General features: G+C 32.3%; 1 protein-coding gene and 1 long non-coding RNA gene across 2 annotated transcripts; one reads left to right on the forward strand and one right to left on the reverse strand.

The window, feature by feature from the left end:
• The first annotated feature begins 2973 nt into the window (after nucleotides 1–2973).
• Nucleotides 2974–17252, forward strand: LOC134281564 (uncharacterized). Its single transcript, XM_062764001.1, has 8 exons — nucleotides 2974–3085; nucleotides 9504–9556; nucleotides 9925–9974; nucleotides 10458–10550; nucleotides 10870–11037; nucleotides 12448–12569; nucleotides 15459–15660; nucleotides 16674–17252. The coding sequence occupies exons 1-8, from the start codon at nucleotides 2978–2980 to the stop codon at nucleotides 16805–16807; spliced, it is 930 nt and encodes a 309-aa protein (XP_062619985.1). The 5' UTR covers nucleotides 2974–2977; the 3' UTR covers nucleotides 16808–17252.
• On the reverse strand, nucleotides 13105–14089 carry LOC134281563 (uncharacterized). Its single transcript, XR_009995126.1, has 3 exons — nucleotides 14068–14089; nucleotides 13618–13723; nucleotides 13105–13439 (listed from the first exon to the last, which is right to left on the reverse strand). It is a non-coding gene; the product is annotated as an uncharacterized LOC134281563 (long non-coding RNA).
• Nucleotides 17253–18390: the final 1138 nt, after the last annotated feature.

Consider the following 18390-nt stretch of genomic DNA (forward strand, 5'->3'; position numbering starts at 1 on the left):
ACGTCATAATGGATTTAGCACTGAAAAGTTATTCTAAAATCATTTACAAGATCTTGATCTTAAAAACGCCTTCAAATTGTTCATATTTCAAACGTGACGTCAAGCGGATTGATACGTTTTTAACGTGTCATTGTGACGTAGGCAAACCAGATTATACAATTTAGATGATTTTTTTTATATCAAATGACCGTTACAAACAAAATTAATTTATTGGTATTTGTTATATATCTGTGCACTATATCAACGCCTGTCGTGGATAAGTTTAATACATGTATGACATTATTCAAGCGTTACTATTTGCTCATTGGAATACTTAATGAGGCTTATAAATGACGAAAGACAGCAAATTTTCTTGATAATTCATGAATTGTAAGTTTATATGAAAATGGGCACGTCTTAATTAGTAGACCCCCTCTGTTCATCATAAACATCGCCGTTGAGCGGTTGACCCGAGGTCATTTTATCACAAACAGACGTTTTATAATGAAGGCTTGCATTAAATTCATTCGAGTATTATTTATATTACAAATTCAGAATACAATAAAACTACAGGATATTGAACAATTTTTTTTTCTAAAATGTTGGTAGTATTAAGTTATTCATATTTTATTTCCTTTATTATAAGGGCAAGCGCTGAGTACAATCAGTTTTGAAACCGATCCAGTCTACCCAAAAATTGGAAAGTTGATGCTATAGCGTTTTCAACAACCATACTAAAAAGTCGGAATTTCGTCAATGAAATATAGGGAGATAACGAACAGTTCTTATGGTCAATATAATTGCCTTATTAGTAAAGTTACCTACATATATCATTGGTTCGTATTTTTAACATGTTCTATAGTAAATACGACGTTTGATTACGGAATGTCCTTTCTACTAGATTCATGCGTGGACCTCACGGCAGGTGTAGCCAGTCAATAGGGAATGCTGAATCCTCTAAAATACCTGATCCCATCTTTGGAATTTTACCGGTTCCTGTTTTTGCTCTTTCCACAGATTTGTATTCTTTAAAGATTTTTCAGATCGACCAGTGTTTGTCATCTTCATTTTTCTGCCCCCGAAGTATATTGTTTTTTGCCTTGTGTGTCTGTTTGTCTGTCAAATTAAACCTAGCTCAAAACTATTGCGCTGTCAAGGGTAAGTTTATACTACTTCAGTTTACGTCCCACTCCAGAATTGTGTTACCATCGGGGGCATAGTTTTATTATTTATATTTGTTGTAAGAGGACAGCGTGTTTTCGTGGAATACAGAATTTTTTTGTCAGGTCAAATTGTCCGACTTCCGTCAACAGTGTTAAAAAATGATCATGCATAATTATAAACCAAACTGACAATTTTCATACTAATTTTTATACCATTTTTTCACATTCCATTGTCGATGGATTTTCCGTTAGTGTGAAATCACTAATTCTCTTGGAGGTTTAATTTTCGTTGTTTTCGGGGTATGAAGAGTCCTAGGAATTTATGGCCACCACGAAGGGTACAATTTCGAACCCTAAACTGCAAAATAATTCTTACGCCAAGAATTTTAATCCCCACGAACAAAGATTGTTTTCTCAAACCACGAAAATATGACCCCTCGAAAATATTTGATTTTACTGTATTTTCCAATCATTTCAAGAAGTACATAGTGGGTGAGGCTGGTCGGCAGAGGATGCTCACTTCTCTGTGACAGCTGATCCCGCCTCTGATTTGTTTGACGTCTACGTTTTTCTCCGCAACTGATTTGTTTTGTTTGAATGATTTTATCGGCTGAATACAGCGCGTTGTCTTAAAAAACATCATTTTCTAAGTTCTATTGGTCGATAAAATGAAATTGTCAGCAAATAAATTTTATCCTTAGGTCAAATGCTGACTGCCGTTTTTCATACTAATTATTAGCCTTTTGATAATACAGTGAAATGACAATGGATATCTTTCGTTATTTTTCCATCAAAGAGCTTTGTGATTTTATTCAGTCCCGAAGAAAGTCATTATGATGAAGAATGTCTCAAAATTATATTTAAACACGAAATTAAACCTCTAAATTTGTCATTTTATTAGTGAATCATTATTTTTTTTAAGATATAGTTTCATAACTGCAACGGTGTGTACAAACAAATTAAATAACGTGCTAACGCGTGTTATGAAAATTTGTTTGCACATACCGTTGCAGTTATGAGACTATATCTTTCAAACAATTATGATTCATTACTTATATTTACATTTTTCAACTCTTTGCGTTGACTGCAAATGTTTAAAATCCCAGTAGTATACTTCGTGTAAGCTACAGTTAATGCAAGAGGCAACACGACAGCTTCAGGTCAATTTAAAAGTTTTTTTTAATTTCGCTTATAACGTTGCACTTCCTTGCCGTTCAACGTTTATGACGTCGAACTAAAACCTATGCTTTAACCTTTTTGACACCTTTTCCCTTGTTACGGTGTTTTGAATGCAATATTTTTCCATTCACTTAAGATGCAAAAACACATGTAATGTAAATATATTAATATGATTAGTTTAAACTTTACAGAATAAAAAAAGGAATTAGCATTTAATTTTAATCCTGAATTAAACTTACTGTTTTTTTTAAAGTTACATTCGAAATATAAATGAATTTTATAGCATTTTGTATATGAAATGTTAAGATATATGTTATCATTTTTTTTTCTTTTTGGATTCCTCAAAATGATTAAACAATCGTTTAAAATGCAGTGAACTGTAGCTTGTGACGAAACTTTAATTATTAAAAAGGCCACTTAAAAGGTCATGTGTTTAAATACAACACATGTGTCTTACATTTTCTGTTGGTCTCCAGGTAAACAAGACCGAGTGATGGTAAGTAGGAAATCTCGAGAATTCTGACAGAATTTTGACAATCATGTGAAAAAACACAAAACATAAGAATGCATATAGCGGCATTAATTGGGGAATGCATGTAAACATAGTTTTTTAAAAACTTTAAAAGGTGAATAATTTCTACAATGCTATTTTGTGGATGAAGCTGAATCTTTGCAAAATTCTTTCTTTTGATATTTGTCTTAAGATGGGCATCTGTTTACTTTGTGGATTCGCTGTTCTGGCCTCACTGAATCTCAGTATTCAGGTATGTATTGTTTTTAAAATAACAAACTGTGTTTGAAAAGGGACAAACTATTTATCAAAACTTTGATGAATGTACAATATCGACAGTCACGTTTGAAGTCATCAAGAGCAATACATGTACAAAGACCTTGTCAGCAAATGTTATCAATAGATCAAATGCTGACTGACTCTTTAAATTGTAATAGCTAGGCGAGTTTTACACTTTAAGATTTCTGGTGACTTTTTCCGTTTACCCAGGAGCATACGGTGGGTAAGATTTGTATGCAGGGGATGCTTACTTTTTTTGGCATCTGATCCCACTTTTGATATGTTTAGACCCTCCTGTTTTATTTTGTTTAAACTTTAAATTTTGTTTCTACCTTAAAACTATAATTCTTTGTTATCTTTAAATGTCATTAATAATTTTTTTTTTAATTTTGTCCAGCAAAATAGATAAACAAAAGTTATTTCTGTTCAATAGAAATTATTAGAATGTGTAATATTTACAAAAATTTTGAAAAATAAATGAAATTTAGACTAAAAGTAAAAAGTTTGCATTAGCATCATATGCATTTTAAATAATGTCATTTATATAACTGTATTTTAATTTGACATTTTCAATCCCTAGGTTAAATATGTTTAAATGCTTTCATTTTTTACCTTTGACAGTAATGTACCAAGTAGTCAAATTTATGTATGATTACAATTGCATAGCAAAAATGAAAGGTCGAAGAAAAATAGGCAACACCGTCCATCTACTTCTGTAAAAAAAAAAAAGGGGGGGGGGCAGAAAGTCGCAACGTTGACATTCGAGTTTCTCTGACGATGATTAAAAACATTTTTAAAAAGAGAAAATCTTGATAACATATGAAATTAAGCGTTCATTATTTGTTAACGTATGATATCATTCTACGGAAAATTAAATATTATATCATTTTTCCTAGAGTACTATCTGGTATTTTCAAGACTCTACTGTCGTTATATAAAGGTCTTATTACATGTAGTATGTAACACATATCGCTGGGACGAAAGTTGTGGGGTTTCATACTTATTGCAAGGGAATTGCCTTTATGTTTACTTTAAGGATGTACAACACACCTACCCCCAAAAATTCCTGTCGTTTAATTTTCATTCTTTTTGTATATATAGTACATGACTATATCTACTGCATGTATGCATATTTTGGACAAAATCGTTCGAGTGGTTGTTGGACAGGAACTTCCGAAAGTTACCCCCCTTTAGTTGTTTACAAGGAGAGAAAATTTTTAATCAATGAACTACTTAAACCTTGATTTAAAAAAAAACCAGGTTAGATATAAATGTCAAATTTCATTGGCTTATTCCTTAAACCATTTAACACAAAAACAAAGTCATCTTCTTGATATGCATATCATCAAAACAATTTTAAAAGACCTTAAACTGAAAAATTATGAAAATTGCGTATTTTTCAAATTCAAAATTTTTTTGTGAAAAAATCTGTCGTTTAATTTTGGTAAAAAACTTTCTTTAGGTAGCTGGTAGTAAAAGTAATCTTCATAATTTTTTTTTATAATTTTTGAACGACCAGTTTTGATTTAATAGCGGAAAATTACCCCCTCCCCCTTTCTCAATAAATCACGTTCCCGCGCGTCTTTCAGACGGGGTCGATCACTTTGTTATATGAATCTACAAATACACAGTAAAAATAATTAAATAGGAATATTGGTTTTGCTTCAAAAATATATAAACTTACAAATTTAAAAGTTATAATATGTAAAGCGTATTTAAATGTTGATTTTAAGGCAATTTTTGAATACCCCTATCACCCCCACCCCTTCCTTTTTTGCGTCGCAGACCATGAATTATCGTTTGACGAAACGATATTTACGGTGCAAATATACTGGTATTTCGTCAAGAATCCCGGAGGTATGCATTAGTTTTTAAATTCATGAATGCAGAATAAATATTGACTACTCTTTATATGTATCAGGAAAAAAATACTGAAAGATTTTAGTGTTTAGTCCATATACGTATGCGTTATGCATTCCATATCACATGAAACCTGGATACGAATTCAAGTTTTGTTGAACTTGAATATATTGATTTTTAATTTTATTTCTTTAATTTTATTCATTAAAAAATGGTGTATGTTCAACTCTCCTGAGATATAAATGGAATAATTGTAGTTTCTTTCATGTCATTATTTCAAACGAGATAGTATGTGGCCGTGGGGATACATCGACATTTACATTATATAGATGAACATGCACCCTCATGATATTGAACGTACAGTGCCAGTGGCATTTCTTTCAATGTCGTCGCTTCCAAAGTTAAAATGAAAATTCCGTATTCGTCCACATTAACTTCAAAATATCAAACATTAAACTCTTCATCTATTTCAATTTATATCAAATCGTACATTGATATTTTTTTAAAAAATCTTATGGGCTACGTTTTGTTTTGATTCGAGGAAATGCGAACCGACGTCGACATTGTTGACAGAAAGTCAAAGTTACGATTTGCTGCAATAGGATATTCATTAATGCAGATAATTTCAGTACAAGTGAACAATTCTTTTCATACATTGTGTATATGAGGTCTATAGTATTCAAATCTCGGATTTATCAGGTCTTGCTGTATAAATGTATCTGATTCTGTGGAAAACCGTGAATAAAGGGTGGAAAATAAACATCTCCTACATTTTCAGAGTTGTTCCTCTTTGATCAGTAAGGGTCTGAGAACAACATCGATTTTACATTGTAAAAAAGTTTTTTGTTTATTTATTGTTGTTTTATTTAAAGATATGTATGCCGAGTTAAACAGTATTTTTGCACAGGTGAAACCGAACAAAAATTTCTGGAGTATGATAAGCTACCAAAAATGAAGCATTCTTGCAAATTCGACGAAATTTTATTCGGTATTAACAAAGTACTGGTCAGGAAAAGAGCACGATGTTCTAATGCATATTTATAAAGGACTGACGTTTAGCCTGGATCTGCGCATGTGCGCGGGAAAAGCATCGCGAGAATCATCAGGTCGAGGAAATTATTTTTTGTGACTTCTGTTCAGTGAGGGACACAAATAGACCAATCAGCTCAATGAGTTGCATTTAATGCATTTATGGGTTACTACATAAAATACTACATGGGTTTTTCAAAAAGGCTAGTTTTTTTAAATCGCTCTCAGAAAGACTTGATGCATTATGTACATTATTATCTACTAATCCCATGCTCATATTTGCATACAAATGATTATCAATGATGAAAATTAAAGTTTTCCCAAATCCATTGTACAGGTCCGTTTATTTAGAGTTTCCCCGTGCAGACGGTGCAGTACTGCTAGTGGACATTTTCGGTTGGGTGAACATTTACGGATCTTCAGTGTGGAGCGCATTATGCGCAAAAAATATTTTATGTCAAGTACTATGTATGGAAAGTAATTTAAACTGCTATGTTTACACCCTGAATATGGGATATCGTCAATTATCCCTTTTGGTTTTTTAATATGAACCACATAACATATGTAGATGAAACTTACATACCATAGATCTTGCCTTCTAAGAAATATAGTTGGGTTAATAAAATAAAATTGGTCAAGGAATTCCAGGCCTCTAAAAACTATTCCAGTTTGAGGGCACAACCAAGCATTTCGATGAACACCATTAAGAAAAATTAATTCAGGTAGGTAGCATCGGTTCTTTTTAAAGTGGGTGGGGGGAAGATAGAACAGTTAGAATAAAAATCAACTAGCTCGAAGAAATCTGACAAGTAAAATAGGTTCCAATATCTTTCACAACTAAATTTTATTCATTCACTACAATTTACTGCCAAACTCCAAATTTCACTTTCGAATTAGCCCGAGCCAATGTGATAACCTACCTGCAAGATTTTTAAAATTATTTTCAAGGGGTCAGAAATACTGTGGTTCATATGTAAAGAATATAATTATATTATTTAGTAGTATTCTGGTTTTGGCATTCGGTATATTGTGCAGATGTATACATGATATTCTGTGGAATACTTTTTGTTGTTTTGAAGCATTAAGAAATGCAGAATCGAATCTTGTATCTAATAACCATTTTGATTGATCAAATTATATCATTTGTTTGTATTAGTTATTTCATTTTGGCACAACATGGTTTCCACACTTCTTTATCCATAGTTGCTGACATCTGTAGAAGTTCACCCAACCGAAAATGTCCATTGAAAAGACATTTGCACGTGATTATTCCTCGGTACAAAAAGCAACCAACTCTGAGGTGCTCTCAATATTGACTATCCCTAACTCACGTGTTTGTAGTAAAAACGTAGTAGACCGTCATGCTTTTCGGTTCATTCACGAGATTGGACCATTGTTTGCTGTAAACATGCGAGACAACGTGATCATGAATATTTCAATAAGAGGCGGTTTTTTATCCGACACGGAGAGAAAATAATTTTTACCAAATAATATTTCATTACTTTTAAAGGTGATGGAGTGGAATTGTCTTATTTGCAGAGAGTATATAACTTATATAACTTGATGAGACACCACATATATTTATTACTTTTAAAATAAAACACTAATACGGCATATATAGCTTTAATTAAAGAAGAAAAACAATACATTTATATCGTGTATGCACAAATTGTAATGAAGATCATTAATCGGAATGTTATATTGCCAATTGTACATAATGAGAATTAAAATAAATTTTCAGAATAAAATAAAATGCTGCGCTTTGATAAAAAATACAATTTATAGTTTATGAAATGAAATGATATAAACATTAAGGGATGATATTTTATGCCTTGCTTTTTACGGAGTTTAATCGGGTTAATTAAAAAAATACTTATTGATTGAATATGGTACGGACAATCACAGCCAAACCCCATATCCCAATTTTCTTTCATGATTGATATACATCGGGATCGTTTTACTCGTCGTTCTGACGCTTTATTTTTGACGTTAAATTTGACGTCACGTCAAACGTTCAATTGAAATCGCAAGAGTTATCTCCCCCAGTGTGTTGTACGTCTTTAAACACGGTTTTTTTTCTGTCTCTCTGATGAAACAAGAATAATAGCAGTCTCCTTTGAAGTCATCATTTCGTAAGTTCTATAGTCTGTATAATAAATTTGTCAGCAAATACAATTTATCGATGAGTCAAATGCTGACTGACGTTTTTCATACTAATTGTTAGTCCATTATTTATACACTAAATTAACGAAGAATTGTTCCGTTATTTCCCGATCATGACAAGGAGCACACGGCGAGTGTGACAGGTCGGAGGGGGATGCTCACTCCTCCTTGGCACCTGACCCCACCCCTGATGTTTTTAGAGTTCCGTGTTTGCTCTGCTCCTGTTTTATATTGTTTTATCGACGTTTGATCTTGAATACTGTTTGTTATCTCCACATATTTTACGTAAAATTAATTAAAATATCATTTTTCCGAGAGTATGATCTGACATTTTCTAGACTCTACTGTCCTTATAAAGGTCTTATTAGAATGTAACACATATCGCTGGTGGTAAGCTGTCAGGTATCATGCTAATTGCAAGTTAGTTGCCTTTATATGTTTAATATATTTTTCTGTCTGCCTGATCAATATTTAGAACGAGGTAAAGTATTGACAAACAAGTTGATGAAACAAGACTTTCAGCAGTCTCCTTTAAATTCGAATTTTGTAAGTTTTATGGTTGATACAATGTCCTTGTCAGCAAATGCAATTTATCATCGAGTCAAATGGTAACTGACGTTTAACATACTAATTTTTAGTCCATAATTTATACACTTAATTGACAACAGATTTTTCCGTAATTTCCCAATCATGACAAGGAGCACACGCTGGTATAACTAAGTAAGTAAATTTCATTTTAAGTCGGCATTTTTACATAGCATAACAATAAACAGGAAATACTCACTATTCCATGGTACCTGATCCCACATCTGATATTTTGGAGGTCCATGTTTACTCTGCTCCTATTTTATTTTGTTTTTTGGACTTTGGATCTTGAATATTGTTCGTTATTTCCATGTGTTTCATTCTACAACGTTGATTCTGTCATTTTAGATCTTTAATGTGATTGTGAGTTTCTCAAATCATATATATAATTTCCCATTACTAGATGAAAAAAGTATTTTTTTTTCATGTAGAACTCAAGTGGAAGGCCTAATCATAACATGGCCTGTTTATCCCACTTAAGCATATAATCCCATTTCCAATATTTCTAGAGGATACAGTTTAATAGCTTGTTGCCCTGTAAAAGATGAAATATTTACCATCAGTAATGATTTAAAAATTGTTGCGAAAATGATATTTTTCAGGCAGAACACTTTGGACATAAAAACAGTTACACTCAATAAATATATTTTTTACAATACTTACATTTACATGTCATTGGTATTAAAAAGTATATGATATGTATATGAAATCGTAAAAGAATAACAATAAACAGCAAACCTTAATGAATGTTGCAGGCGAAAACTTGGGTATTTGCAGTAAGTGGAAATAAAAGACCGTGGAATTTTATGTAAGTAAACATAGACTTGTATATATTCTAAGACAAATAAGAAGTAATCATTTTTTTTTGTATCACCAATATGGCGTTCAAAATAATTTGATTGTTTTGATATATTTATAATGGGTTTTTTTTTTAAATATGCTGGAATATGTAGCCAAGCCTGCAAATAAATGTTGCATTTTTTATTTTGCACTCTTAAATTATTTTGCTGTTGGTTGCCTAAGAGAGACCATTCAACTTACTTAGGCTCTTTTAATGAAAGAGATTGCACATCTGTCTAATTACATAATAAATCAAATGCAGCAATCCTGACATTAAATTTCTAAATATATATAACGGCTTATAATTCATTTCATTTTTATTTCCTTTATAAAAAGTGACAGCGATGGGATATTAAAAGGCGCGGATCTTGACCTAGTGCAAGCAGGCAAGTCAATGGTTTTCATATCATACACAATTTAAAAAAAGTTCATGTTTATCCTGACAAAATCTGTTTATATTTAGGCTATATAAATATAAAAAATATTATTTGAACAAGTAATTTGCCTTGGCATAAAACAATCCCAAGAATTCTACTAAGAGTCTAATGTGATCCATGCATTATAATTACAATTTACACATATAAGGGAGTATTTAATCTTTGTTTATTTTTGGGAAGAATCCAGGATTGATTAAATGAGAGACCTTAAGCATCAACATTTGATAACCATATTTTTGGAGATTAATTTTACAAAAACGTTTCTCATTCACATAATTTTTTTTATTGGTGAAGGGTACCGATTGAAATTTATTGACATGAAGTTATCCGTCACAAAACTTGTATCTCTTCAAATCTTGCACCTCTTCCTGCGTACCTTGACACATAATTTTTTTTTTTGTAATAAAAATTTCTACTAAATTCTTTTTTCAGTATGTGACATTGCCAATCAGAAATGTGCTATGACCTTAGCCCCTATCGGCGCATGTGTAGAAACAATAGAGGGTCGATTTTTTCCAGGCGAGGGTAAGAAGTTAAAGAATTAAATTTGGAAGTAAGTAATACAAAAACCTCTACGACTACCCTTAGAACTATATGTACGTCAACACAGAAAAAAATTAATTCATACTATTTTTTTTCCTCTTTGAAAAGAAATCTTTTAAAAAGTGTTGCTTAAAATGAAACAAAATTAATCACACAGAACTCGTACTGGCAAAAAAATATTTAAACAGATTGATTTTTCTTCAATCAGACATTCAAGATATTAAAAAAAAAATCTGTCGACATCACAATCCTAAGAACAGTCAAACATATTTCTTTTCAAACGTCTTACTACATTTGCCAGGTTTAATGGAACGGTGGTTTGATGCATGTACTGGATATGTAAGTTCAGTGGAGCGTGTCAATGCGTTACAGTTCACTGATCCTATACGGACGACCACCTCCACATTTTCCGTTCTTAAGGGGAACCCCAGAAATTTCCATCCACGGAATTTACAGAGCGCAGTAATAGGTCAGTAGGACGCTTTTCTTGAATGTGTTATAGGACAGGGGGTGTTAACCCCTCCTAGGCACCTTATCCCTCCTATGAAATGTCCAGGCCTATTCTATTGTACTGAATCAAGATTTTTTTGATAGACCAATGTTAGAAATGATAGAAAATTTGGCCAATTACACATTGCTTTCAATTACATCGAAATTTGTAATTAATTACAGTCAATTACCATTACACATTACCATTACCCCATCCCTAGCAGTAATATACCTTTATCAACTGCATACGGAGTATATGTATCTCAATTTATTCGATTCGCAAGAGCATGCTCTAACCTATGAACAATTTCTAAAACGAGGTAAATTTTTGACAAGCAAGTTGATGAAACAAGAATATCAGCACTCTCGTTTAAAGTCATCATTTCGTAAGTTCTATGATCGATACAATGACCTTGTCAGCAAATACAATTTATCATTGAGACAAATGCTGACTGACGTTTTTCATATTAATTGTTAGTCCATTTTTTGCACACGCCGAATTTTTCCGTTATTTCCCGATTATGACAAGGAGCACACGGCAGGATTTACCTATCAGCAGGAGATGCCCGCTTCTCCGTGGCACCTGATCCCACTTCTGATGTTTCGAAGATCCGTGTTTACTCTACACCTATTTTGTATTGTTCCATGGAATTTGAGATTGAATACTGTTCGTTATCTCCATATCCTTCTTCAATGGGTTTTAGCAGACCATGAAGGAAATCGGAGGCTTTTTGGTTATCAAATGAACCTTAATGACTGTGAAAGCAGTTAGGAAAAAAAATCATTTTTATTATCAAATACTTTTGCCTCCTTTTCTTCTTTCTTCCCCTTTTTAAATACAGGAAAACTAACGCCTAAGTATTGGCATGCTCTCTTCTTCTAGGCTTCTGATTCTAATTGTCTTTGCTAATCTTTGTAATTTCATGAAGCTTTTTGACATCAAAAAGTCTCAAGTATTTTGAGACCGAGTTTGTAATTGTTTCAATCAAATTTTAAGTAAAATGACTGCGTTCTGCTTTTATCTTTATATTGCACTGATTACCGTAAATCTGGAAATTTTTGCTGTAGATAAATTTTTAGCAAATTTGCGAGTTCATTGCATTCGCAAAAATATTTTTCTTAAAAATAAATTACCAAAAAGAAAATATAAACAAAGCAGTGGTCATTCGCAAAATTTTGAAACGTAAAAATTAATCAACAGCATTTTGACCCGAATTCGCAAAATAGAATCGACGTAAAAATTTCCAGATTTACGGTATCAATCATTTGCCTTAATAAGGAAAAATCGAAAGACGCAACTAAATCATATGTCTCTCCCTTATGAAGACAAAACAGAATGTGCTTGAAATTATATACTTTTATACAATATTTACACTGATTCTTTCTTTAGTGCATCTGAATGGAGCTTTTACAAATGAACAGTGTGCTATTAGGATCGGGCTCGGGAAACCTAAACAGGTTGTGGTTGCTTCCGGAATACCAGAAGCCAAAGAACTGTTGAAAAACTATACTGTAAGTTCAAGTATCAAAGTCAAACATTTTTCATTCACATTTTATTTGTGATTTTATTTCGAAAAAGCATTTTGAAAAATACAAACGGATTAAATCAATGAGACAGGAGGATATCGTCTGCATTGGTAAATAAAACAATTATTTTACAAATATGCATACATTTAATCTAAGACGTAGGAGCGATGAAAATTAACAAAATTGCAGCTTTCGCTTTGCAGTTAAAGACAAAATATGAATTCGAATTTTCAAATGATCCAGGATAATTTTGATAAATCATAAACCTTGGATGAGTGGGTACTTATGTTTGTTTGGATGAAGATCTAAAAGCAAGTGCTTTAGGGACCAAGGCAAAATTTATCACAATGATGGGACCGGTACAAACAGGCATGGAACAATGATTTTTTTTATTTCAGAAAACCATGGGGCAAAACATTTTTAGCATTAAGTATACCCATGGGACACAAGCATTTTTTCAATGAGTTACACTACTGAAGACTGTTCAAAGTTAATTCTATGTTTAACGTCACATCCAAATTCAAAACCTACGAAGGAGGGAGGAAAAAAAATAAACAAACAAAATTTCTAAACAATTGTGAATTTATTCAAATTAACCTATTCAGTACATTACAAACACTATAATTGAGTAATAAGAGTATTGGATATGACAGCTAAGTCTAATTTCTCAAGCAGAATTTTTCCCTTAGTATGTAAATGGAGTGAGTCCTTTTGTAAGCAAACAATTTAGACTAAATTTGCAGGAGAGTGGCTTTTTACTCGGCCTCATTTGTCCTTTGGATTTATATTGCCATATGGTACCCTGTACTAGGCTGTAGGGAAATGCTTCTTCTTGTGGGAATAGTTGTACAATATCTACAATTAAAATTTATGATGACAATATTTAATACAGTACATTCTTATATTGAAATATCTTGAAATTTAATTATGCTGTACTTTTACTTATAGTACTAGATTACAAGCACTTAGTTTTGAAAGTGCAGATACTAATATTTGGACCTTACATGTACATGTAGCTGTTAGATTATCTTACCTTGAATTCCAAACACACGACAATTGATTCTTCACTTCTTAAAATAGCCCAATCACTTTCCTTACTCTCCTTCATTTGAAAGGCCCCATCTTCTGTAAGCTTCTCTCTGCTCAAATGGAAATGACTAGTATTATCCTTCCCAAAAAATGTAGCTATTTGTATATGAATACTACATTTATGAAGAAATTTATCTTACTGTTCCTTTCAAATTTTACAGAAATATTTTAAGATGAAGTTATTTTTAAAATTTAAATGATGCATCTCAATGTATATTATAAAATCTTGGTTGTTGACACACTTTGTAAAGTTTGGATACTCTCCAAAATTAGATGAAAATTTCATGCAACATAATTACGAACTGAGAGTCTGTGATTCGAAGACTGACAAAAGAATCAACAAACTGGAGTTTGGCATTAACTTCTTTCATAACATCATGTATTTTCTACTTACATTTATGATCCCATGTTTAATTCATTAGTCTTCTTTCAATAAGACACCATCTGCAGTATTAAAGCCCATTTTTCTGTCAATACGGGTCGCTAAATGTAGAACCAAACCGGAACGGATATACGAAATTTTGGAAAATAGAAACATAAGTTGGCACATAAATAAATAAGACAATATGTGTGTTTTAAGAAGCTAATAGTATAAAAACTCATTTTCAGATATTGATCGCATTTTGAATAAAAGGTGAAAAGACGGATTTCTCCTTAACCTACGCGTGCGGATGACGTTAAACATAGAATTTATTTTAAACAGCCTAACCCAAGAGAAAAATTCAATATATGTATTCTTTTTTCCCGAAAATGGTCGTATCTTCCAAAGTCAAATGAACAATTCAAATAGCAAGATAAATCTTCAAATTAATAAAATACTATTACAAAGTATAAAAATAAACAAACAAACAAAAAATATCGATATATCTGTAATCTGAAAGACTCTTTGTTTTGTTCCAATTATTTCACTAACACTAAGATGTTACTAGGGGACAGTAACTTTTTTTTTAGTCTTAAGGCATGGGACGGATATTTTTTTTCAAATAATGTGCCATGGGACACATACTTTTTAAAAATGAGAATTTTGTTTTGTACTGGTCCCATCATTGTGATAAATTTTGCCTGGTCCCTTAAAATGAAATTAGCAAAACAACCATTGTTGATTTTGGGAATATAACAAAGATGAAAATTAAAATTCTTAATGCGGTTTCATTTATGAGGTGGATTGATTAATTATTAATCCAGAGACATTGATTAAAGGGAGCCTATTGATCTTTCATTGTGTGAAAGTCACTCCTTTTTTAAGTAACATGCATTGACTTTAGTGCATGCCAAGTTTTGGGAAAATCTAATGTCTGAGTATATAGAGTATCATCTCAGAACCTCAATCTCAAAAGGAGCCCATTGAGACAGCAGACAAGGATTGATTGATTGATTGTATACTGTTTAACGTCCCTTTCCAGAATATTTCACTGATATAGAGACGTCACCATTGCCGGTGAACGGCTGCAAATTTAGGCCTATGCTCGGCACTTACGGCCATTGAGCAGGGAGGGATCTTTATCGTGCCACACCTGCTGTGACACGGGGCCTCGGTTTATACGGTCTCATCCGAAGGACAGCCCCATTTAATCGCCTTTTACGACAAGCAAGGGGGTACTGAGGACCTATTCTAACCCGGATCCCCATGGGGCCAGCAGACAAGGAAGGATAAATTGAAAACATTGCTCCAAAAACCTTTCTGATTGACATGAACATCTAAATTGTGTTGAAATGTCAATTGGTTTTTAATTGTTACATACAAATAACTCATATCAGTAATCAGACAACATGGTTTGTGTTAAGGCAGATGCGCTGTTTTCCCCGCGGACTCGTTTTGACGACTTGGAGGTTCTCCCAGGGAGGTATAAATGTGACGTCAGTGGTGTGGGAATGATGGTTAAGAAGGAGAGTGACCTCCCTTTGTGGTGGAATCCCGCCTTCCAGAAATATTATACGTCTGGAAAATACAACGACGACTGTGAAAAAATAACCCAAAGATACGGCGGTAAGACTTTAAGAATTTATCATTCAGTCAAATGCTGACTGATGTTTTTTAAACTAGTTGTTAGTCCATTATTTATACACTGAATTGACGACGGGTTTTTCCGTTATTTCCCGATCACGACAAGTAGCGGGTGTGACCTGTCAGCAGGGGATGCTCACTCCTTCATGTTTTGGAGGTCCGTGTTTCCTCTGCTCCTGTTTTGTATTGTTTTATGGACTTTTGATTTTGAATAGTGTTTAAACTGTATTTTTAAACCAATTTTAATGTTTACAATTCCTACTTAAGGCATCATCTAATGATTAGCAAAAATTTGATCATTATTTGTTGATCAACAAACGGGATACAAAACTTAAAGTTCTTTATAATGTATACAAGGCATGTGCCTTGTTTTTGTTCACATATAGAAAATATCAAATTTATAATAAAATGAAATTCAGCAAATCAATAGAAACTGGCGTATTGTATTTAAAATCAACTTTTTTATTGAACATGTTGAAATTATCTACTTTGAACGAACATATATTGGTATATTAACCTAGGTAAACAAAAACATGACACGGACATTGTTTACATAACAAAGATTTTGAGCTATAAATCTGTCTTGTATCTCGACAACTGACGTTCAAATTTTTGATGATCATTAGAAAAATTCTAGTTGAATATGTGTGAGAATGGTAAAATGAATTTTAAAATTTTACCTGAAACTGTGTCCATGCATTTTTAATTTAAATATCACTATGTTCTACATTGATTATGCAACTCTGGAAAGCATCAATGAACTTAAGACTAACGTGTAACATTGAAGCTTTTAAAAGATAAATTTTGGAGAAAAAATTATCAATGTCATCAAGTATTTATCAGAGAATATTTTGAATTAACTTGTTAACATTTTCCTGAGGGATATTGTATTATTCTGTTATGTATGGTACAAACGAAATATGTATAAGAAATTGTATAAGAAAAAATAAACGTCTGGGAAAGTGTTATTCTAAATAACGATTTTCTTTTGACAGCGGACGATTCAGAAACATGTGTTCCTCGTGAATTACTGGCGAACTCTGCAGGCCACAAGCCTTCGATCTACTCCCAGGGCTATTTCTTAATACTTTGTCTGAAAGCTCTTATTATTTTCTATCTTGCGTTCTAAGTACCAGTTAGCACAAATGTAACCTAATAATTAGGAGAGAGAGGATGTTAAATATATGGTATTTTCGTAAGGTACGATGGTTACCTTTTGTTTTGCTTTTCTGTTACATCTATTTTTGGTAAGGTTTCTTCATATGTAGGCATTTTTAATTTATATATATTTAAAGGATATCAGATTATCCAGACTGATAGCTTGATGAAAATGTAAAATAAGTATGTGTTTGTAACATTATATATTTATATATTAGCTGATCAAAACCCTATTAGAAATATTGAGGTTGAAAATATATATAGAAATATGTGTATGCCTGTCATATCGTAATTTTGGAGTGCATGCTATAGAAATTTCTTTAAAAACTTCTTACAATACATTTCAATGAGTTTAATTTTGCCTTTTTACAAGGAAGTGTGTTTCACATTTTCTGAATAAAACAAAAAAAGCTTTGGTGTATATTGTTCATGTTGCTTGTATTTCCACATCAAATTTATTTTAAAATAGAAATATGATTAATTTTATTGAACTTTTATTAAGGAATGTTGTACTTTACACATTAAGTGGAATATAGGGAAGTGGAAACCGGGAATGGCTCTGACAAAAATTACTAGAGCCATCTTGTAGAATATTTTACAATCTGATAAAAATATGACAAGAAATGAAATATGCAAAGAAGTGTCTGATTTAGTTATTTTTTGGATATTGGATCTTTCATTCAGATATTGGACCTATCATTTAGATATTGGATCTATCGTTTAGATCTTGGATCTATGATTGAGATATAGGATGTTTCATTGAGATATTCGATATATATGGTATTCACTGTCTCATTCAAAGGACTTGTCTTTACCTTGATATACTGTATGTCATATTAACAGAAAAGATAGAGTTTCAATAGACGTCTTCACTTAATTCCACATCCGAAATACAATATCTGTTTTCTCTTCTATTCTTTTTTCTGTTGGAATGTACGATAAATGTACGTCAAATTGACTCTTGATTTAGTGACTAACAATTCAGGATATTTTTTTCCCAGAAGGAATGGTAATTTGTCAATTATTAATTTAATACCAGCATACATAATATTAAATAAAAAGGCATGTATCCTATGGCTACTATAAACATTTTAACTTCTACACTACTTAATTCCAAACACCAAAAGCGCTCATGTAGAATTTGACCTCTCCCCTATCCTACAAACTCACAGACCTAGTGCTATAACAGATCTCAATTCATGTGAGACAAATAAATCATAACTCTACATTATTATTATTATTTTTTATCACTTGAGGACAAGTCCGTCTCACCGAGATAAGTCTGGAGAAGTCTGGAGATAACAAACATATTCAAGTTCATTCAACATAATAAATCAGGAACAGAGCAAAAGCGAACCTTTCAGGTGTTGTGGAGGAGTGAGCATCCCCAGCCGACCGGTCAAATTCACCGTGTATATGCTCCTTGTTATGATCAGGAAATACGTAAACAATTCAGTTTGTGAATAATAGGCTAACAATTAGTATGAAATTTGCCAGTCAATATTTGATTTAAGGACAGATGATACAAACAAACTTTTGTCTTAAAATTGAAAA

Source organism: Saccostrea cucullata, unplaced genomic scaffold (assembly GCF_032062105.1).
Source record: "Saccostrea cucullata isolate Sc308-1 unplaced genomic scaffold, CSIRO_AGI_Scuc_v1 ctg5582, whole genome shotgun sequence".
In the NCBI taxonomy this organism is placed as follows: domain Eukaryota; kingdom Metazoa; phylum Mollusca; class Bivalvia; order Ostreida; family Ostreidae; genus Saccostrea; species Saccostrea cuccullata.

Coding starts and splice junctions, on each gene's coding strand:
- LOC134281564 (XM_062764001.1), top strand. CDS start 2,978: ATGAAGCTGAATCTTTGCAAAATTCTTTCTTTTGATATTTGTCTTAAG. Junction 3,086..9,503: donor CACTGAATCTCAGTATTCAG/GTATGTATTGTT, acceptor TGAATGTTGCAG/GCGAAAACTTGGGTATTTGC. Junction 9,975..10,457: donor TCTTGACCTAGTGCAAGCAG/GCAAGTCAATGG, acceptor TTCTTTTTTCAG/TATGTGACATTGCCAATCAG.